Source organism: Paroedura picta, chromosome 11 (assembly GCF_049243985.1).
Source record: "Paroedura picta isolate Pp20150507F chromosome 11, Ppicta_v3.0, whole genome shotgun sequence".
Taxonomy (NCBI): domain Eukaryota; kingdom Metazoa; phylum Chordata; class Lepidosauria; order Squamata; family Gekkonidae; genus Paroedura; species Paroedura picta.
In genome coordinates, this window is record NC_135379.1 from 26638392 (window position 1) to 26661738 (window position 23347).

The 23347-nt window shown below is 43.0% G+C and overlaps 1 protein-coding gene across 3 annotated transcripts in view; it reads left to right on the forward strand.

Annotated features, from left to right (window-relative positions):
* HDAC9 (histone deacetylase 9) overlaps window positions 1-23347 on the forward strand; it is a 470793-nt gene that overhangs the window by 91040 nt on the left and 356406 nt on the right. For 2 of the 3 annotated variants that reach the window (XM_077302512.1, XM_077302521.1), the window contains exon 3: window positions 4569-4760. The exons of the other annotated variant lie outside the window; for it this stretch is intronic. In XM_077302512.1, the coding sequence (XP_077158627.1) occupies window positions 4569-4760 (192 nt within the window). The remainder of the gene's footprint in view (window positions 1-4568; window positions 4761-23347) is intronic. 3 annotated transcript variants of the gene reach the window in all.

Consider the following 23347-nt stretch of genomic DNA (forward strand, 5'->3'; position numbering starts at 1 on the left):
AAATCATTTTTGAACCTTTGGCTTCTTCGTGCACATTCCTTATTGTTGGATGCCCCTCTAAGAAATTGTGCATATACTTATTTATATAAATTTGAGCACTGCCACTCAAGAACCTGCTCAAGGCAGCTCACAGCCCAAACAATAAAAGTAGACCAACAAGTGAATAAAAACAAGCCCAGCCGGTAAAAATCATAAAAAGTCAAGCCAATAAGAATAAGTCACAAATACTATTACAAGACCTTTATTGGTGTAATGAAAGTGAAGAATAAAACAAGAATAAAATACAGTCACAGTGTGAACCAAGGTTTGCAAAAAAAAAAAAACATTTACAGGCAATCCTGCATGGTTACAGCAGTTGTAATGTTTATCCGTTCCAAGTTGGCAGCTAAAATCTGAACTAAGCTCAGTGCAATGGCATGCATCTAGACAGGGCCCTTCTCATTCAGTGCAATCCCAATACAGTGCTTCCCATCTAGATGGAAGATAATAGCCATGTGTAAGGAAGCCCTCCTAACTGGGTGGCAACTCTCAAAACGAGGACAGTCTAAGATTAAATGATCCAGTGTCTCTGGAGCAGGACACCCATGCAGGCACAGCCCTGGGCAAAAATATGTCCACCAACTGAGTCTCCTCAATTGCCGCTAAACATTCTCCTCGCCGTCTGCTGGAGCAAGTAACAGCCAGGAAAAGCTCTTGCTGTTGGTATAAAAAGGTTGTCTAAAATGGACAGTGAGATTTTCTTAGTACTACTGCCAAGTCTCGTTTCCAAAAAGCTGTTCTGTATCTACAAATCTCTTGTGACAGAACTTCAGAGCGATCTCGAAACATTAAGGGAATTTAGCCACAGATGACCTATCTCCCATTGCTTTGGGCTTCTGTCGATGTTTACAGGTAGCAGCCATTGCATATTGTCTGCCATCTGAACAGCTTGCACACGTTGATCATGGGTGGGTGGGTGGGAGATGTCTAGCCTCCACAATTAAATACTGTTTTGCTGCAGCTTCTTCCCCCGTCATAACATCTACAACTTCCAGTTTTGAGATAAGACTACTTATGTGTGTGTTTCTACTTATGAATGGTTGTGAGCTGTTTCTGTGGTAGACTGCATTTTTAAAACTCAGAAGAGCTGTTAAATATGCAAAGGACTATGAAGGGTTAGTGCCTCATAGATCCAGAGAGCTTGAATGATAGGCTGCTCAAGGAAATTTCAGAACCAGCTTGGTGTAAAGAGAGCCAGCTTGGTCGAGTGATTAAGAGCAATGGCTTCTAATCTGGCGAGCCAGGTTCGATTCCCCACTCTTCCACATGTAGCCAACTGGGTGACCTTGGGCTAGTCACAGTCTTGTCAGAGCTGTTCACAGAGGAATCCTGTCAGAGCTCTCTCAGCCCCACCTACCTCACAGGGTGTCTGTTGTGGGGACAAGAAAGCCTCTTTGAGACTTCTGGTATAGAAAAGCAGCATATAAGACTTTATATCATTATGTCTGCTCTGATGTGGATGGCTCTGGCTACCTCAGTCTAATCAGATCTCAGAAACTAAGCAGGATTAATATTTGGATGAGAGACCAGCAAGAAATTCCAGGGTTGATTTGATTAGGAAAATAATGGCAAACCACTTTTTGTTACTCTCTTGCCTTGAAAACCCTACTAGGGCACCACAAGACAAAACTTTGCACACACGTCCTTGCATCTATAAAAGGCGAAGCACTGTAATAATTTAGAAGTTGGGCCTCATGTATTTTGAGGATTTCAGACATGGGTAGAAGTTTTACTTTGGCTTTCATGTAATGTGCTTGGGGTATATGTGCAGTGATAACAAAGAAAGTTATCTTACTTCATACTGATGAATCTTGGAGTATGCAACAAATCCCTTGAGAAGGGTGTTTAATTTTTTTCAGATGCAAAGTCATTTCCTCCCCTGCTTGCGTTCTTATTCACTTCAATTGCATCCATTCAGTTGGCTATTGCAGGAAGGTGCATCAAGACAGCCTCATTGTGGCATTTTGTAAGCCTCTTAAGGATGAGCTAGTTGGTGTTTACTAACCAGAGCCCTGCTGTCTTAGCTTAACTTCAAACGGCAGGCACAGTGTAATCAAGGATTTTCTTTCTTCCTTTCTTTTTTTTTGCTGTGCTAAAGCAAACAACTGTCTTTTATTGGTCTTAGTTTTCATCCTGAGAAATTTCCATTAATTTCTCCCTTGAAAAATAGCTTCTTGCCTCTTGTTTCAATTTTGATTGCAACCCAAGCGGCTGTTACGGCGATAAGCGTTTCTTATATCCCATGTTGCATTTTTTTAAAAAAGAGTTTTGAAAGCCCCAGCTTTTCCAGAAGCCTTTTAAACATTTTCCCAAATCCCTTTGCAAAATAAAGTCAAAATGCTGTTGTATAATGTCAGTCCTTTGTGTCACTTACTCTGCTCAAACATATTTACATTTGAAAATGTTTGCTGCATTAATGTAGTGCTGAAAGTGAAATCAGCTTGCAAGCCTCTTACCAATTAGCTGGTGGAAACTTTGTTTGCCTTTTCCTGTCTTTAAAGTTGATTTATCTTGGTTTTTCTTTGGGGGGGTGAGGCTTTGGGAACAATATGTTCTCTTAGCAGGTTATTGCCAAGTTGATCATGTTCCCCAAGCTGCCCCCCAAATTTCATCCTTCATATTTGTCCTGAATGCTTTGAAAAAGAAACAAACCCTGTGATTGTGGTTAGTGTAGTGTGAAGAGTGAGAAACAACTTTTAAAAATATAAATTAAAAACAACGGGAACATATGAATCTGCCACTGAACCCTCATGGTCAGTAATGTCTATTATGAGTGGCAGCAGCTTTCCATGGTGTCAGGTAGAAGTCTTTCACATCACCTGCTACCTGGCCCTTTTAACTGGAGGTGTCCAGGATTGTTTTAACTGGAGATGCCCAGGACTGAACTATGGACCTTCTGCATGGCTCTGCAGAACACTGAATATGTCTTGCCCTTGAGCATGTAAGATGTACCATCTTTGTCTTATGGCAGTGCAGCATCCCGGCTGTCCTTTTGGACAGGGTAGGATATCCTATGTCAGAAAACTATAGGAGTAGTTTTCTAAGGAAAAACAAACTAATAAACATTTGCATGAAAGTAATGCAGGTTGATACCATAATGTTTTTGTTGTTGTTGTTTTTTGCAGAGATCATTATTTTTGCCTTTTTAGTGTTTAAGAAAAAGCCAAATTTCTTGCTTACTTCATGTAATCAGCTGTTCTAGGCCTTCCTTAGTTTCTGACAGGAGGGCAGTGTCATCAGCAGACTGAAGATTATTTATATTCCTTCCTCCAACCTGAATTCTAGTGTCTGATTCTTTGATTTCAGTCTTTCTCATAATGATCTCGGCATCCAAGTTAAACAGGAAGGGGGAAAGGATACAGGCTTGGCACACTCCGCTCTCTATTTTGAACAATAGCTTCTTGGTTTGCATAGAGCAACTGCATCAGTTTGATTTGGAAAAGTCACAAGCATATCAGAAAGATGTTTATTGACTACAAGGAAGTTTTTGATTGTGTAGATCACAACAAATAGTGGGAAGCACTGTAAAATTTGGAGGTGCCAGTGGATTTGATCAAACTTATACCATAATGCTGGTACTCTTAATATGATTCGAGTCCGTTCAGTAGTGCCTAGACTTCAGTCACAATGTAGTTGGGGTGGTGCTTCAACTATAGTAATGCTCCCATATGCAGATCTGGCTTGCTGTCTTCCCCTCTGGAGCCAGTGGATTCAAACAGATTAGCTGCAGCCTGGTTGGCCAGCTTGCAGCAGGATCCTTCATTGATCCTGTCACTACAAACCTAGCGTGCCCAATCACCTGCAGCCGCAGGTAGATTCTTTGTTCTACTACTGTAAATATTGTGGGGTTATTTTTTTTCCGGCTGGTGGGTATTCCAGTGTGGTCTTGGTACTCTCTTGTATCATGTTCTGGCACCAATAAAGAGCTGCAACGATTCCAGTGTATCTGTGTTCCTGAACCCACGGACTTAACACTCACGATGAAGGTGTGCTATGCAACAATCTGCTAGAATCACTGCACGCTGCAGATCCCTGCCATCTGAGGAGGGACAAGCCACTGAAATCACTTTCTGCTCAGTGCCTGACCTCCAGATGCTGTGCTATTGAGCTGTGAACCCCCTCCCCAACTGTTCATTCCATATCTGTATCATGATGAATGTACAAGAGCACTGTGCATGCTTGTTATCTACACTGCATGTTTACCACTTGCATAAAGCATCTTGTGTGTGAAGGCTTAGCTCATCCAGTCCATCCTCTTTCCTTTCCTACTATGAATATGATTTGTAAACAAACAGACAAAAAGCTAGAACTTTACATGGATTAACAAAAAAAAAATAGAATTTTACATGGATTAATGACTCCCTCACAAAGCCTGTCTCCTCCGTTCACCTTCCTTAGGCTTGCTTCAGTAACACAACTTCCAAGAAAACCTTGGCATTTCCTCCGCCCCTTAAGGGGAAGTCCTGAATAAGCCACTTCCTCTCTGCCCTGAAGAACACGCTAGCAAAGTTCTGTGCTTCTCCTTGCAGTACTCACAAGCCCTCTATTGGATTCTCGTCAGACACCCCAAGCTACCAGGAAGTGTTTAAACGGACAGCAACCAAGAATGGCAAAACTCAACAGCAGCTTCTCCCAGCAGGAATGCCAGAGTGCCAGACAGTATGTCTACCTTGCTAGTCTGCCTTACTCCTGGCCACCCTTTCTAGGAATGGACAATGCAGGTAGGTTGTGTCCGTTCTTGCCTGCCTTGGCAAATGGAAGTTTAATAGGCGGCATTGGGAGGCACAATTTTTCTGCCGGTTATGGGGCAGTGACCCTGCTGGGGATGTGGTCAACGATGAGAGAAAAGTCTTGAAGACATCGTCAACTGCCTGGCATCTGTTGCCTGTGGTAGTACTCTGAATTCATGGTGATTCCACAGTCATTCATAAGTATGACAGTTTCTTGAGTTAATTGTGAAAGGGGAGTAAATAGACTTCCTTTTTCATACTTTCTCCCAGTTTCTCAGTGACAAGCCATAGCACACGTAATTAGACCAAAATTGAGAAGTTAGTGGCAAAGAGAAAAGGGAAGAGAATGTGGCTACTATTTTTGTCTGCTGACCTTGATCCTATCCATCTTCTCCTATTATGCCTAAATTTATCTGACTGCAGTTGTTTGCACAATCCTGTAATGCATTTGCTTCTTTATGTCTCCTGCATCCCCCACCCTCCATTGTAGAAATTAAGATTGTACCATCCTTCCTGCTGGAACTTTTGTTTCCTTGTTCTGTGTTGATGTTAATTGGCAAAGTCTGTGTGCATTGGTGGTACCTTATTAATTATGACTGGGAACCAAAGAAGTCTATGCACACATGTGTTTCTACTCATACATAGGAGAGGATTGGTGATGTTTCCTTACCAACAGCAGCCCACGGTACCTCATGAGTGACCACTCTGGAGGGAGTCTCCAGGCTGAGGGAGAAATGTACGCACTGCTATGGGAAAGAAAAAGCTGAAAATTGCCCCCCCCCCATGGATGGGGTATCTTGGATCCCATTCCATAGGTGCCATTCTGTGCTCAGAAAAGGCAAAGTTTATACCTTGCACTCTTGCATTGTTTGAGAAAACAAACTCCAAAGATCAACGCTCAAGTCCAGTGGGACCTTTAAGACCAACAAACATTTATTCAAAGTATTTTATGTGCATGCACACTTCTTCAGATAAAGTGAAACAAGATCTCTATCTGAAGGAGTGGGCTTGCACATGAAAGCTTATACCTAGAGTAAAACTTTGCTGGTCTTAAAGCTCCCACTGGACCCAAACTTTGTTGTGCTGCTTCAGAGCAACAATAGCTATCCACCTGAATCTAACTCCAAAGATGCTCTGGTTTTGTAAGGAGCTGTACAATCTATTTCAGAAATGAAAGATCTGTTATAGAAATTATCTGTTCTGCCAGATCTCTGATGCACACATTTGTGGAACAGCACAACTGGTTATTTTCCTGTCATTTATGTCTTTGGATCCAAGGAACAGTATATAAATATTACCCCAAGTGCATCTTTATGTACATGATGCCTGGAGGAGTGGGTGGGGGACAGTGCACCCAACCAGTGGATGGGTTATGAGAGGGAGACAGAGCCAGATCTAGCCTCCACCTTGTTGGGGGACGGGGAAAGGACCGCCGCCACCCAAGGCATTGCTTCACATGGCCATCTGCCAGGCGGGAGCCGGGAGGTAGGGGGAAACAAGACACAGCCTTGCCACAATAGGGAGGCCAGCCATTGCTGACCGCCAGGGAGGACAGTGTGTGTGGGGGGGTTGTGATGTGTGCCCACACCACTGGCTGCCCACTCGTGGGCCCAGCCCGCCTCTGAGCTGTGACCTCAGCCTGCTGCAAGATGCCCAGCCAGCTGGCAGGTGGGGTCTGGGTGTAAGGTGAGCCCCAGCTTCAGTACCATGAGGTGGCCCAGCTGCCGTGAGGAGGTGGAAGGGGGGCTGGTGCAGCCATGAAGCCAGTCCCTGCCACCGCTTCTGCTGCTCAAGCAGGCCCAGCTGTGCCCGACCTCAGCAGGGCTGCCTGTGTGGGAGGGAGGGGTCTCTGCCAGTGCTCCCCCTGCCCCCAAAAGACCTCCCCGGGGTGGGAGCACAAGGATAGGCTAACACTCATTGTATTGTTAAATACAATGGGCTTTTTCACTAGTTTTAAGATGTTTTACTTTCATTACAAAATACAGGACTTTCCCAGTTTCACTCTAAGATCATTTTCCTGGCAGGAAGCCCCATTGAATAGAGTAGGATTCTGAGTAGTCCTATTTAGAATTGCTCTATACAGCTGCCATATATCTTCACTGGGAGTCTTCAAACAAAGCTTGGATACACACTTTTCTTGGATGCTTTGCTATGCTTTGGGCTGAACCTGTGTTGAGCAGCGGGTTGGACTAGATGGCCTGTATGGTCCCTTCCAACTCTAGGTTTCTGTGATTCTATGTTGCCTGTTCTTACCCTTCTGCACAGTTTTCTAATAATGTCTGTCGTTTCTCTCCAAGTTCTTTCTTTCTCCAAAAGTTAGATCACCTGAGTCAGTACAGTTTACCATACGCAACACAAGGGGATTTAGTGCAACGTGATTTGATGCATTGAATGTCAAGATAACATCCAGATTGCCAAGCAGGCACAAAACGAAAGTTGAAAAAGCAGATCCATTTTAGGAAAAAGGGAAAAGCAAATTAAAAATGGTTCAACATGCCCAATTATAATTGAAACCTAAAAGCAGGGAGCTTGATAAAGATATAAATCTATTTTTGTACAAAAAGCATCCTGTTCTCCATGAATCTCACCAGGCAGTAAGTGCAACATTTCCCCCAATCAGTTCCTCATGACAGCACAGGCACTTGAATTCATCTTACAAATTAAAATGCAGGAGAACTCTCACTGCCAGAAAATAAAATGGTGCAGGGCAATGAAGAAGAAAAGTTGGCTTTTCTACCCAGCTTTTTACTCCGAGGAATCTCAAAATGGCTTACAATCACCTTTCCCTTCCTCTCCCCACAACAGGCATCTTGTGAGGCAGGTGGGGCTGAGACAGTTTTGAGTAAACTGTGACAGGCCCAAGATCACTCAGCAGGCCCCATGTGGAGAAGGAGTTGGAATCAAACCCCCTTCTCCAGATTCGAGTCTACTACACTTAACCCCCCCCCCCTATGTTGGCTCTCAAACCGACAAAATCAAAGGAATAAGTGGCCCAGAATTTCAACTGGAGTTAGCTTTACAGGAAAGTAGACAGTGAGGCTTTGGGGGGGGGGGGAGGAGCAGGTGTTCCAATTAAATTAGGCAATGGCTTGGCGGACAACAACAAGGACTACAGTTGCCAGCAGTAGGCCTCAGGCTTCAGAAGGGCAGACATCACCAGCCAAGCAACAGATGGTACTAGCCAAAGGGTGTCTGTAGCCATGTGCATTCCTTTTGAAGGGATGCACATGAGGGGGGAGAGCTGGAGATGGGTTGTACTTCTGGGAGATCCTCAGATCTCACCTGGAGGCTGCCATCCCTAAACCTCAATGGACTACAGTGCTACAGAGTCCCCCCTCCAAAGCAGCCGCTTTTACCTGGGGTGCTGATCCTTAGGGTTGCCAGCTTCCAAGTGAGGCACTAAACCCACACCATACCATGAGCTAGCTCACACAATGGGCTTTACTACTAGTGTATATAGATAAGGGTAGATCCTGCCAGCACTTCTGCTGGTGCAGGAGATAGAGGAAGAGGGTGGGAAGAAAATCTCATTTGACTGTTCCCAACAACAACGCTGAGATCATGGGATCTGCGTGGGGAAAGCCATGAGGGAAAGTCTACAGTGAGAAGGGCATTCATCAGTCTTTATTTTGTACTGCCAGAAAAAAAAAAAATAGCCTTGCAAGGTCAAACTGAATGTTGCTAATTTCTTACTTTCTTGATCTGATAGTCTTTGTGAATACAAAATAACAACCTATATCAACATTATCGAAAACATTATAGGAGGGACAATGCTACGAGAGGAGCATTTTCTGATTTTGTCTAAAATACGGCTGAGTGGTGAGAAACGCTTGTTCATTTGTTTTTCTTTGTTTCTTCTAAAGTTCCATGGAGGTCAATCATAGAATCATAGAGTTGGAAGGGACCTCATGGGTCATCTAGTCCAACCCCCTGCACTACGCAGGACACTCACATCCCAATCGCTCATCTACTGTAACCTGCCACCCCTTTGCCTTCACAGAATCAGCCTCTCCGTCAGATGGCTATCTAGCCTCTGTTTAAAAATTTCCAAAGATGGAGAACCCACCACCTCCCGAGGAAGCCTGTTTCACTGAGAAACCGCTCTGTCAGGAACTTCTTCCGGATGTTTAGATGGAATTTCTTTTGAATTAATTTCATCCCGTTTGTTCTGGTCTGTCCCTCTGGGTCAAGAGAGAACAATTCTGCTCCATCCTCAATATGGCACCCTTTTAAATACTTGAAGATGGCTATCAGATCCCCTCTCAGTTGTCTCCTCTCTAGGTTAAACATACCAAGCTCCCCCAACCTTTCTTCATATGTCTTGGTCTCCAAAGGGGGCATCTTTGTTGCCCTCCTCTAGACATATTCCAGTTTGTCAACTGGGGTGCCCAATGATTCTTTGCTTTTGTGTGTGCCTGTGTGTTTGTGTATGCCTTTATTCCTACAAGCAGGTCTGCGCTTCTCCCTGCACACGATTGGTATATTCCAAATAGGCCTGATCTTTCAGTCTGGGTCTCTCAGTCTGGTTTACTTTTCCTGTCTAAGACCACAGGGAGGTCACCAGCCTGCTCAGAACACAAAAGGGTCATGCAGGGGGCAGAGGATGGGCAAATATCTTCATGTTGTGTTCCTGGCCAAGCGGGAGCGGCTCAGTGTTTGACTTGCCTTGACTCTAGTGGCAGTTCTTTGATGCCAAAGTGGAGGATGGAGGTGAGTGAAGAAAGGCATCTTTAACCAGTTGCAGGAGGCTTCCCAGAGCCTCAGAATCACAGGACTGAAAACTGCAGTCAGAAAAGTATTTGAAGGAGAACTTCCTCCTCCTTAGAATCAGCCCTAGGCAAAATAAATCTGAAATTAGTGGTCTTTGACTCATGAAGGTTTATGGCATAATATCTCTCCTAGTTTTTATAGTACCACAAGAAGAACACATCGACTCATCTGAAATTAGAAAGAAACGAGATATAGTTGTCTTGTTCCTAATGCACATCCCTGCCTGTAGAAGGTGCTCCATCTTATTTCAGAAAATGTACTATGCTACTTGATTGGTGTGTCTGAAAAGGCACCCCCTCTTTTGTGTGTGTGTGTATGTGTGTATTTTCCACGCTGACCTCAGTACTGTTATTTTTGCATTACATCCCCCCCTGCTGGCCATAGTGTTGTGGACTGTGCCTCAGCTAGAGAGAAATAATTTGCATTGCAAATACAGTAAGAATAAATTCAGAAATTTAATTCCGCTTTGCAGTGTCATTATACAGTCAAATGGTTTCAGCAGTTGTTCTTGTGCCGGGACTTCTTTGTGAATTTTAAAAGAAACAGCAAATGATTGTTCCGAAGTGCTAAGCTCTACTAGTAATTGCTTTCATTAGAAAAGCTTTAAAGCTTTCATGTAAATACTTTGCATGCAGGGCCTAAGGGGAGATTACCCCCCTCCCAAGTATACTGTGTAATTTGTTTTACCTAGTACCTTACAAAACAAATATGTAGACAAATGGAAAAGGAACACTTCACAGCTGGGATCTCATGCATGCTTACTCATGTTACTTGATTTTGTGTGCCCCACCTATTTTAGCTGGAATTTTGACAAGTATGGAAAAACCAGTGTTCCTTACCAACTGTAAACCATCCCATTTGAGGAGCTGCTGAGAGTAGTAATGGGTTGAAGTTAAGGTCCTTGATGTTGGTGCAGTGACAAAATTGCTGCCTCCCTGGATTGGGGAATTCCTGGATGTTTGGGGAGGGGATGAACCTCAGCAGGATACGTTGCCTTACAGTCTTCAAAGCAGCCATTTTCTCCAGGGAACTGCTATCTGGGGTCTGAGGACAGCTGCAATTCTGGGAGATCTCCAGGTCCCACCTAGAGAATGATAACCCTACAAAGCACCTAATGTTCAGTCATATGGGGCAGTGGCTAAAAGGGAGTTGTCCCCCTCCCACCCACACACATGCAAAAAGGCATAGGTTGAGTAGTGAATTAGTGTTTGAAGCGAATGCTGGCAGGGGCTGCTGGGAATTATAGTCCACGGACATCTGGAGGGCCGCAGTTTGACTACCCCTGCCCTAGACCCTTCATTCTCCCTCAGTTTATCCTTACAGTGCTGCTGTATGTCATGTGCATGAAGCAAAAATGTCCTAACCAGATAAGAAGTGAAAAATGGAAATCTGGGATTTATTTACAGTTATCTTGTCTTTTTACATGACAGTTTATATTGTCATGAATTAAGCCCTTTTTCAAGCCCTGTTTTATCCAGAAACCCCTAAATGCAGGAAAATGTTAGCTCAGTGCAGGTCTTCCACTTCCTGATCAAACAGATAACTGGCAGATTGTTTGAGTGGGATTCAGCCCCACCTCAGCCCCATGCTGCCTACTCATTCTCATCACTGTCAAAATGGCAGTCATATTGTCAGGAGTTAGCATTTTGATCATTGTAGTTGTCAACCTTAATTGTTAGCAGGTGGCTGTGACTCCATGCACATTGTGGTTGGAACAGCTGAGCCCCCCTCAAGGGCTGATTCTGCTCTTACTTTGATTATTCCTTTGTGGATCCTGCTGAATTCAGATCAATTTGAACTTTGGTCTTCCTCTATCCTCCCCCCCCCCATTGAAACAGAAAAGTGTTTTGCACTCGATTGGGAAATCTCAGAGTGGGGAGGGGAGCCAAGCCCAGCAGGAGCCCCTTTCTTTCTTTTCTTGAAGGGAGGGGGGGAGAGGATTGGAGACAGCAGAGGGGGGGGGGGAAACCCAAGAGGCAAATCTCTGCTGAGAGAAGTTTGGCCTTCTGGAGTGCAGTCACTTAGGGAATACTGATATTGAGGGATCGGGGGTCTAATGTAATATCAGTCTGCTTCATGTGTTCATGGTGTGGAGAAAAATTTCATAACCATGCACAAATTTTCCTTGTAGCTAGCTTGTTACTTAAAAAAAAAATTAATATGCATTTTTTAACATCTAAAACATTAGGAAAATGTTACAGCTACTGTCTCTTCAGAAAAGGGCCTCTGGGTCAGAGCTGCAGTGTCTGAGATTTGTCTTAAATGTTGCCCATGCCCCAGAAATGGCATCATTTTTCAGGTCAAGCAGGAGACTAGTGGCTCTACACTCTGGCTCTACACACCAATGGCAAAGTTTACCTGGCTTGGCAGAGCTATTTACTTACAATTTCATTTATGTAGGTTATTAATCAGTGTCATCACACACAACTTTGCCGGCAAAACTCTGCCATCCTAAATCGTCATTAATCCCCACAGTCACTTTGTGTCAGCTCTGTTTTTCTGTGCTGGATTCCAGTGTATTGATGTCTGTGTTGAGAGCCAGTTTGGTGTAGTGGCTAGGAGTGTGGACTTCTAATATGGCATGCCGGGTTCGATTCTGCACTCCCCCATCACGTGTGAAATTACCAGGTAGAAATTTTGGAGAGTCATTGGCTAAAGCACTTAATTTCTAGAAACATTACAGATATTTCATGATGCGTGCATGCTAGATACCCCTAGAGGGAGCTAAAGCATTTCTGTTTTGAGAGGTGGCATTTAAATTTTAAAGACAATGGTTGGCTTCTGTCAGAATGAAGTTCTCAGGGTGGTGTTTACTGCAGTGTCTTAACTAATATTTGGATTACTGATGAGAACTGTATTCTTTCAGTTGTTTTAAGAAGAGTGACATGATTGATTTATGTTTTTTGGTGAAAATCTGAACTTCAAATATTCTTAATTGAAAACAAACCTATTTTTCAATAACACATAATCTGTTTATTCTACATCGCCTGAGACTGCTTCAGGATATGTAGGTTGCAAGGTAGCCCAGAAATACATGCAACTTATCCTCACAAAGAGAATAAAAATAAATGAAGTCTTTCAAAAACAAATAGACCTTGATTTGAGTTATGCATCCATTGTGTATGCATACATGTTGTTCTTAGAAAGGTAGATATTTATTTGCTATATTAATTTGTGGAATAGATCATGATGTACTATAGGTTGGAGACAAAGATTTCTGTACATGGAGAAAGTTCACAGAAGTTGTTTAAAAACTGTTAATTGGCATTAAACTGTGCCATATTGAAAAGCATGACTTTAGTATCTTAGGTATCATTCTTGAAGGATAGTAGGTATGGGTAAGGTCTTAATATTCTGAAAGTTAGCAGAGTGGCTTAGCCTGGCAAGTAAGCACAGCATGGCATGGGCAGAGTGCTTGTAGTCAGAAAACAACAAACAAAGCAAGGCGAGTTCACCAATGTGGGATTTAACTAATATAAGAACTATTTATTAGAGAACTTAATTCTACATACTTAGAGGTAAAGATAAGGTTCCCATTCTAATCTAAATAACTGGATGGAGAGGGATGCTAGAGGCATCTCCCTTCCATCATGTTGTGGGCTTGAGAGATGGAGGAGAAGAGAGAGACTGGGGAAACAGGAAATTAACCTTTAGGGACAAGTCAGTGAGATCAAAGGTTAGTGGCCAGTGTCCCTGTCTATCTTACTAGCTCTATGGTAAAGAGAATTCCTTCTTAGTCTCACAAGTCAGAAGGCATTGCTCAGAGAATTGTTTCCAACAATTTTGGCCATAAGTTTACAAAAACAGTTCTTTGATCTTTTCACACCTCCTTTTCCCAATCTTGACAATATTTGAAGAAATATTAAACTGTAACATGCCTAGGTATGATATCATATAATATGTACCCCATGAGTACAAACATTGATTTTGTTCTGTGCTAAGTCCGTCATGTTTTATTTTAGGAAAGGTCACACTTCCATGAAAACAGCCTGGCTGTTATCAATGTTGATAGGCAGACATAGGAGTCATTTGCAGGATCTTCTTGGTTGGACAACATTGCTTTCTGCAGCCTCTGATGGTTCATGGCATTGAAAGGACTTCTGCTAGCTGTCTTGAGCCCCTGTATATTGAGAAGACTTCCTACCGATACAATACATTCATAAAGTGATAAAGGAATCAGCAGACTCAGTTGCCATGAACCATTATGGCCATCTGGAATTCATAGGCATTTGTCTTTGGTTGAAAAGTTGTTTGGTCTCAGGCACGACACTAGACTCCTTGTGTTTTTTTCTCCCCAAATTTAATATCCATATATTTAGAAAATGTCTTTCAAAATCCTTGACTTCCCAGGCAAAAGTTCCATCTTGTTCCTTAGATCTCCGAAGGGCACACAGCAGTGGGTGCATGAAAGGGATCTATGAATTCCTGCTCAAGAAGCCAGTGCTTTACATGAGCTACAACAGTGACACATAATTTGATATTATTTTGGTGTTGCAGACAGATTTGCTAGGTCCAATGCTGAGATTTTGAGTGCTAATTTCCAGTTAAGTGTGAATTCTTAATCCAGAATCTTTGTGCATGCAGAATTCTAGCAGGGATGCTTTCTGATAGGCTTTCACCATGGCAACACACTTTCAGATCTCATAACTCCAAAAGTGCTGCAGAACTGAGCAGGTTATGAAAGGTTTCTCTCTTGAGCAAAATAAACGTGCTGAACAGCTATAAATCATGACATACTCTTGTTATACTGCATAGAGCCAAAGAATGCTCAAGCAAAGGCCTGGACTTCTGAGCCTTGTTATAAATGTTGGATTCTGTTGCTGAGTGATACGAAAGCTACTGTTGCAATCTTTTATTCCCTGGGTGCCCATGAACCCCTTGTGAAGTAACTGAAGGATACTGATGACATAATTGGGTATATCGTTGGTATCAAGAGCATGCTGGGGCGGGAGGGGAGGCTGAGCATAGAAGTAGGCAGTTTTCCAACACCACTTATATTTGTAAGCACTTGATAAATTGTTGTTCGCATTCGGTTTACCATTGAAATGGTTCCCTGTGTGTGACACAGTATGCTTTGAATGTATGATTTCCTCCCATTTCAGAAGATGAACAAATATTTATTCCCTTTTCAAGGACATGCCAGTCAACAATTACAAATGCTAGTGATTAGAATGGCACTTCATTTCTACAAAACTCAAAAACTCAACTCTGAACAATTTAGCTAACTCTAAGACTTAAAGGTATGGAGCAAAGAATGAAAGATACTGCTGGGGTAAAAAAATGGCTGCGACATTAAGATAAAGCAAAACAAAAACGTCCAGGTGCTTATACGCTGAGAGGACATATTCTTTGCATGATGTAAAGAGCTATTTTACCATTGGTGTACATCTGGCTCAGGAATGCCTGTGTGTTTTAGCCATTGTAATTAGTTAATCAGAGAATAGTGTCTACAAACCCCAAGAGTTTCTGATATGCCTATGCTCTGCAAACCTACCTTGCTGAGCACTGTGGACCAGGCATGCATGATGGAAACCTGGGTCAGGAAGGGTGAAACAGTCACCCTTAAAGAACTTGCCCCTGCCAGGTTCTCTGTCCTTCATCAATTGTGGACTATGAGGCAGATAGGAGGGGTGGCAATCCTAATCCATGGGAATTTGTCCTGCACCGTCTATTCCAGGAATTGAATGTGTTGGCTTTGCGTGGGGCACAGCTGAGAATATGGCCATCTGGTTGGCATGCTGTACACCCAACATGCCGCCACATGCCCTGCTAGGATTATTGATTGCTGGTTCTTTTCTCCAGAAAAATATAGTAAAAATTCAACTATAAGATGGTTTGAAATGACTTCAGAAAGGTATGAGGATGACCTTATGTATTATGGATATTGTATCACTAATTGTATATTCTCTATTTATCTGTAAACCGCGGGCTCCGTGGTATAAATCAAACGCCAAGGGGGGTTGGGGTGGGCTGAGTCCGGGATCGAAATCTCGGATTGGCCCCTTGCCCCCTGACTGACAAGTGGAGGGGTTAATTGGAAGATGCGCTGTGCGTGGATTCCGATTGGCCCTTTGCCCCGGGACTGCCGACAGAGGAGCCAATCGGAAGACGTAAAGCGTGTTCCTATTGGCCTGTCTGCTGTCAGTCTGCCCCCAAGGGACCAATCGGAAGGCGCACGCATGGTCAGACAAATATGCTCTGAAGGCTTGGCTACGACTGCCACCTCCCAATCAGTTGGGTGCTGAGCAGGTTCTATCTCGTCCATGGAGACTTATGTATCCTAATGAATTCCTGAATGCTGCGTGGGACCCAATACCTCCTGGCACTTATCTGAATGGACTGGTTAGTGACTGGTAAGACAGAATGCTGGCTGCCATTGATGAGATTTCTCCCTGACATCCTCTCTGCTTCTGTCCCTAGCAGGCTTCCTGTTACACAGAGGAGCTCTGCGAGAAGAAATGGGATGTGAGATTACTGGAGTGAGTTTGAAGACTCACAATGAAGCATCGAGAACATCTTACAGAATGCATGATAGGAGAGATACAGTCAAGCCACCACCAGCTCACATGTGGTATCCCACAAGGAGGGGTCCTCTCTCCAATCTAATTTAACATCTTTGTGCCCTCTTGCTCAGATGGGGTAGAGGTTTGGGCTGGGATGTCATGAATATGCAGATGACATGCAGCTCTTCCTCCTGATGGATGGCTACCCTGATTCTTCCCCAGAAGCCTTAGCCAGATATCTGGAAGCAGTGATGAGGTGGCTCAAGCAGAGTTGTCTGAAGCTTGACTCTTCAAAGATGGAGATCCCATGGCTGGGCAGGAAAGGCCCAAGCGAGGAAGTGCTATTGTCCAACTTGGATGGGGTACAGCTATCAGTGTAACAAACGGAGCCATAGTCTCAGGGGACCGCAACCATCAGGCCGGCAAATTGTTGAATTAGCTAAATGGACTATATTTGTGTGGTTAAGGGCTGGGCATAAAAATCCCCCCTCCCCCATGCTTTGGAAATCTTTTTTTTTAATCAGAAAAAGCAGTTGTAAGTATATACTTGTACAGTGTTGCCGTTCTGGGATAATGGTGTAACGCTTTGAAGGTATTCTCCTTTTTAATATGTTTTTATTTTATTTTGCTATAGGTCTTCTTGTTGTTTACTCAATATGGGCTTTATTTAATTAAAAAAATGCCCATATGCCTGATGCCATACCAACAGAAATGAGAGAGGAATTCTGGCAAGAGTTTGGGAATTGTAGGGCCTGTGCAGCTTCCTGTGTTGTGGAAGGAGGGCCAGTGGCCTCAGGTGGCATAATTTGTTGGTCCAGCAATGATCATGGTGGCTGATTCTAACTGCTCCAGAATTGTGGTTATGAATCTCCATTTTCAGTACTTATTGTGCTGAACTGTGGGGTCCTCCAATTGAAACCCCCCTCAGTTTTGAAAGCAGTTTGTTTGGGGAGTGGAAGACAGATGTCTGTTAGTATGAGTCTTGGAAGGCAAGTGCTTCTAGAGACATGGATTATAATCAGCTGCAGAACTAAGCAAAGAACCCAATCTCTATTAATGACAGAGGCTGAAATTTACATTCTTAATATTCCCTATCCTGGGAATCACTGTGCTATATTTTGGGACATGTTCAGTTGAACTCTCTTTGTAGGAGGACGAGGAAAGATATATCTGTCTAAGGCAACCTGGCAGTTTTAAGAGAGCCAAGGAATTTAAGAAAATAAATAAAACGTTGAAAATATTTTTTGTTTTGAGAAAAAAGCCTTTCACCTCACCTTTACTAAAAACAAAGTAAAGAGTTTCACTGTATCTTTAAAAATATGCCTTCAATATTTTTAACTTTAAAAAAAATTCAAAATAATTTAAACATTTCCTGGCCTTTTTGGCACAGGAACGTTTTTTTTTTTTTTTAGTGATCGGTGGAAGTTATAGCTGTGTATATTGAGAGGCAGAGCTCTTTTCCTTCCTTGTTAGTCATGCAATGCTAACTCTTCACTACCTAAGCCTTTGGTTAGCTGGAATGCATTCCTGTCTTTCCAGGAGTTCATATCAACAGGGCAACTAGAGCTGCAGCGAAAGTCCCTGGGGATCTATAGCTCCTCTAGTTGTGAAAAAACAGCCTGACTTGTTAAAGTGTTTGTATGATCTAATCTGTTAGGCTTGGCTACCTGGTGTTCAGGTGGTAGCTAAGGGCCCACAAGTTTTCTTTAGACTGTTCACAGGCACAAATGAACCAGCAGCCTTGAGAGTCATAAAGCAGCAACTGTTCTCTGATTAGGAAATAATAGATTTCAGTTACCCTGGTTAATGGTTACCACCAGGGTCACCACAGCCAAACGGTTGAGAACTGCTGTTCTAGAAGAAGAGTTGGTTCTTATATGCCGCTTTTCTCTACCAGAAGAAGTCTCAAAGTAGCTTACAATCTCCTTCCCTTTCCTCTCCCCACAACAGACACCCTGTGAGGTAGTTGTGGCTGAGAGAGCCCTGATATTGCTGCTTGGTCATAACAGCTTGGTCAGTGCTGTGGTGAGCCGAAGGTCACCCAGCTGGCTGCGTGTGGGGGAGTGCAGATTCGAACCCGGCTTGCCAGATTAGAAGTCCGCATTCCTAACCACGACACCAAGCTGGCTCTAGCCTATGGAGGAGTTGACCTATAACAAAAGTGATATCTATTCTTGACAAACTAAGGTTAATCTGCATTGTGTTATTCTATGGGGAAAGTGGCATTTGCATGTATTTTGTGTGAATTATATTTTTCTAGTAATGAAGTCATAAAGTTGTGATTTAGCCTTTCTGAACCAACTGGAGGTGTTTTAACAGCACTTTAAAAACAGATTTGAGAGATTTTGTTTTAATTAGAGCCCTTGGCGTTTACTCAAGCCAGCTTTTGAAGCTCTTTATTGCAAAGCATTAAACTATTTTCTTCCCTCTTTCTGAGGGAAAAAGCTGGTGGTTTTGCTTTTATTACATGTGTCACAATTTCACTATAGGACTCGCCTAAAATCATGGAGCTGGAACTCTGTAATGGAGGTCTTTGTCCCAAGACATTCTGTTTGGAAATCTGTACCTGTTTCCTAGCAGGCGAATGAAAGTAAAGCACCTGCAGACAATGAAATCATTGCTCCCTGCTGCCCCGTTTCCCCCCATTATAGAACTTGCCAGGCTCATGCAGAGTTTCCTATCTATAAATACCAGCAAATCCATGACAGCGGATCAAGTTAAAACTAGAGTTATGACAAACGTGAGAGAAGTGGTGTTCACAACAGCCTTCCTAAGCTGCCAAAAGTGTCCCCTTACCCAGCCTCAGCTGAAAAACCATTAAGTCTTTTCCCATTCAAAATGAGGGCAACACTTACTTGCCCCTCATTCTAATTTGCTTCATGATGTCATGACACAGTTGGATGTGATTGCCCTATGGAATTGCAATTTCAGCCCACTGACCATGATGTGATCTCTGTATGGCCAGCATTGTGTATTTTCTCCGGGCTCATGGATACCAGGATATTCTTAGCACTGTGTGTGCTAGTTTTCCAGGGCTCCTGACCCTGTAAAAAATCTAGAAGCCCTGAAAAAGGACTAGATTTCAGCACTACAATACCACTCTTGCCCTGTGGAGGGAACTCTTCCCACTGCTACTTTCTCTAGAATAGGGGTTATCAAGAAGTATGCTGGGGCACAGTGGTGTGCCAGTGTTGGGATTATATAAAGCTACTTATTGATGGGTTTCACATGGGCTGGTGATCCCAGATGACCTATTTTGTTGTGTCTCATCTGTAGCAAAAACCTTGCCAATGTAATCATTGGATTCCATCTGGATGGCATGTCACTTCCCGGGTGAGGGTTGGCAAGGTGGCTTGGCCAGCTGACAAGATTTCTAGAGTGCCTCAAAGCCTGAAAAAAAAATCAGTTGTGCCTCCATGTTCAAAAGGTTAAGAAAGGCTGCTCTAGAATATTTTTCAGCAGGAAAAGAAAGAGAATTGTTGCAGTCTTTGGGAGGGCCTATGCTGGGGCATAGGAGTGATGTAATTTGCCGCAAAGCTGATCTCCAGTTACCTTTAAGTATCGTTACCTTGAAGTAGCTCAGACATACAAAAAGGATAAAATATGTCCAATGAAATGGTGAATTTATACTAAGACTTCTCTGTTGCAGTTAGTTGATTATATTTGGCAGTCATCAAGATCTATTGACAGTATTCTCAATTATTCACTGGACTGCACCCCAAACACCTTGTGTTGGATGGGTAAGTGGGTATGGCTGATGAGCTATTTGCATTGGAATGGGTTATATTTAATTTCTTCAAGGTCCCAATTACATGTCAGTTGAACAGAATTGATTGGAACTGATGAATAGGCTTGTTGAAATACTGAAGATTCGGCCGGGGGGAAAGCACAGCTCCAAAATCACTGTTCGGAGGTTCCTATCACTGGAGTTCCCAAGCTGTAATTGCATAAACAGAACTCGCTTAGCTATCCCAATGTGTCATCATGAATTTTCCAGTTAATCTGCCCATTCATCTTAATGGTCCCGCACTTGTGCTTTCTGTCACTCCCCCACCACCACCAGTCTTTGTACCTGTCTTTGATCTCTAAAAATGTCTGTCACAGAGAAAGTGTTTATCTTGAATTATGTGGGGAAGAAAGGCTAAGGTGCACACTTCTGAAGCTTGGCATGAAATTCCTAAATAAATGTGGCTGGTCCTTCCACTTCACGGGCAATGAGTTTCAGCTGAGTGCTCGGCATGACTGTGTGTGGAAGTGTTTTCATGTATGTGGTAAAATGGATGTGCGGCCAAAGAACCCAGCTGCAAGGCATGCTCCTTCATATTGAATAAATGCCATCACTAAGAATTCTAGAACAACTAAAACAATCATTACCTGTCAGAACTTATCCCTTTTCCCCATTCCCCTGCTGTCAGTTGCTACAGCTGAATGTCAATCCAGCCTGAAGACACCAGCTCTCTTTGTGTGTGTATGTGTGGGTTTGCGTTTGCGTTGAACTAATACTGGTATCAAATTGCTATACAAATAGAAACAAAAACAGATTTATCAGAAAGAGGAGAACTGCGTGTTACTTAGATAGTATTTTTGTGGGGCTAAGGTGCAGAAGGTAAGAAAGCGCTGGGAGCGGATCAGACTTTTACAGGGCAATCCCAAACAGAATTGTATCCTTCAAAACGCGTGGACTTAGAATTGTATAAGTCTGCCTTGGGGATGTTTTCTCAGAAAGGGTGGCTCCTTGTCATCCGCCCTTTATGTCAGGTTGAAGATGATGATACTGAAATTATATCATCTCTTGAAAAGACTCCTCAGTCATGACTGGCCATGATAATAATTAACATTTACATGGTGGCTTCAGTAGGTCAGTATTCTTTTCCTAAGACAAATTAGAAGGCAAAGACAACCATTGCTCACCAAAGGCCACCTGGTGAATTCATGGCTGAGGTGAAGCCAGACTCAAGAATTTCCCATCCTCAATTTACACACTTGTCCTATAATACTGGACCAGCTGTCTGGTGATTAAAGGAAGGGATTTGTATAGTTTAAATGGATTGTGATTCCCAGTTTTCAACATGTCTTTTATGTTCTTCAAATATTTTCTAGATTTAAGTTTAACTTCTTCCTCCTCAGATTTTTGACTGCATGTATTCTTACTGTATCTTCGCAAATATATTCTGAGCTTTTAGGTTCTAACTCAGGAAATGCTGGCAGGGGCTCATGGGAATTGTAGTCCATGGACATCTGGAGAACCACAGGTTTACTACCCGTGTTCTAACTGACGGAAACAGAGTCTTAGCCAACAGATGCAGGTTGCAAACTGCCAGGTTTATGTCAACTGTTCACCATGGGTTAAGCCTAGTTTACTAACAATGTAGTTTGTAAAGAGGAAAATGTCTGAGCAGTGCTGAATTTACAGAATTATTTCTCACAGTAGACACAAGAGAACATTATGCATGAGCTCAGTTAAGTATAAAATGAAAGGTGAAGTGGAAATCATGGAGCTGGATTAGCTGTCTTTCTAGTCTGTGGAGTACCATATTCAGCTCCCACTCCTTTCAGTGAGGCTGAAGGAGATGTTACCCGTGGATTATTTATTAAGGAATAGGATAACAAGTATCAGTAGAGTTGACTGTACCTAACATGTGTAGCCGAGATGTTTATGGAAGTTGTTCATCTTGTTTGGGGATAAAGGGAAAAACCCACACACAATTATTTCCTGAAATGGTTAAATCTGGCATTATGGATAAACTTCAAGCTACGTTAATTCTGGCAATTAACCTCTTTGATCTTGCCATTCATCATTTTACTGAATTTGCTATTCTTTGAATATAATTTCAAGGAAACTTTCTATCTGTCTCCCTAGGAAGTCACTGCAGTTGTTTTGGGGGGGAGCCTTGAGCCTCAGCTGTTCTGAGAATGATGATGGGTGGAATTCCCTGGACTTACCTCAATATACACTTGCTTTTTGCAAGCATTACTTGCTTGTGAGTGCTTGGGGGAGAGAGCTGCAACTATAAGCTCTCACAAAGAAAGTGTGTGTTGATTGCCTTAATGATAACTCATCCCTGCATAAACACTTGCCCAAAACTTCTCCTTGTCCTTCAGTCAAATTCACATGAATGGAACTTTGTCAGTCCAAAGTGGTACTGAGAAAAAGTGGTACTGAGAAATAAAAATCTCTTAATTTGATGCCTATACCAAGTAGGGATGGGCACGAACCCCAAAATGCCACAAAACTGCCCCGTTTCACATCAGTGTGGATGGCTCCAGGCTGCACGACAGCAAATGTCAGGAAGCCAATGCCGCCTCCTGTGCTTCTTGTCCACAACACTGGTTGTCTTCCAAGAATATCCCCTGTGAGTGGAGTGTTTTCTGGGAATGGAGCTGTGTCATTCCTTCTTGAGGGGCCTGTGCTTCTCTGTGGAGAGACCAGAAGGCTCCAGCCAAAGTACCTCTGCCTTTTCTTTAGTCCTTCACAGTACAACTATCTATTTTACTTTGCTAAAGACAACAGTGGCATCCTAACGCTTTGGCACCACAGCCAAGAAGGCCTTTTCTTGGGTTACCATCTATCAAAGATGTGAGGGGCATGATAGATTGCCAGAATGAGTGGGTAGATTCGTATGGGAGACGGTAGCTCTTAAGGTATGCCGTGTCCCAGCCATTTAGAACTCTAAAGCAGGGGTAGTCAAACTGCGGCCCTCCAGATGTCCATGGACTACAATTCCCAGGAGCCCTTGCCAGCATTCGCCAGTGAATGCTGGCAAGGTCTCCTGGGACTTGTAGTCCATGGACATCTGGAGGGCCGCAGTTTGACTACCCCTGCTCTAAAGGTTAATACCAGCACTTTGAATTGGACCCAGAAACAAATTTGGAGCCAATGGCAGATGGAATTGAAGTCATATGATCCCTACAACCTATTTCAGTCAACTTCCTGGTTGTAGCATTCTATACCGATTTTAGCTTCCAGACAGTCCTCAAGGGCAGTACTACATAGAGCAGGGCCAAACTGTGGCTCTCTAGATATCCGTCCCATGAGCCCCTACCAGCATGGGAATTGTAGTCCATGGACATCTGGAAAGTTTGGGCACCCTTGACACAGAGCATACTCAGAAGATCTATAGGCAGAGTGCCAGAAAGCCACAGGTGGCCCCTGAGTATCATTGCTTTAAACAAAATTTGGATGCTGTTTTTATGTGCATGATCATAATTTCTATGTATATTAAGTAATACTGATTTATTTATGAAGAAATGATAATGAAGAAACATGTATGCTTTATGGGAAATGTTTGCTGTGAGAAAATAGAA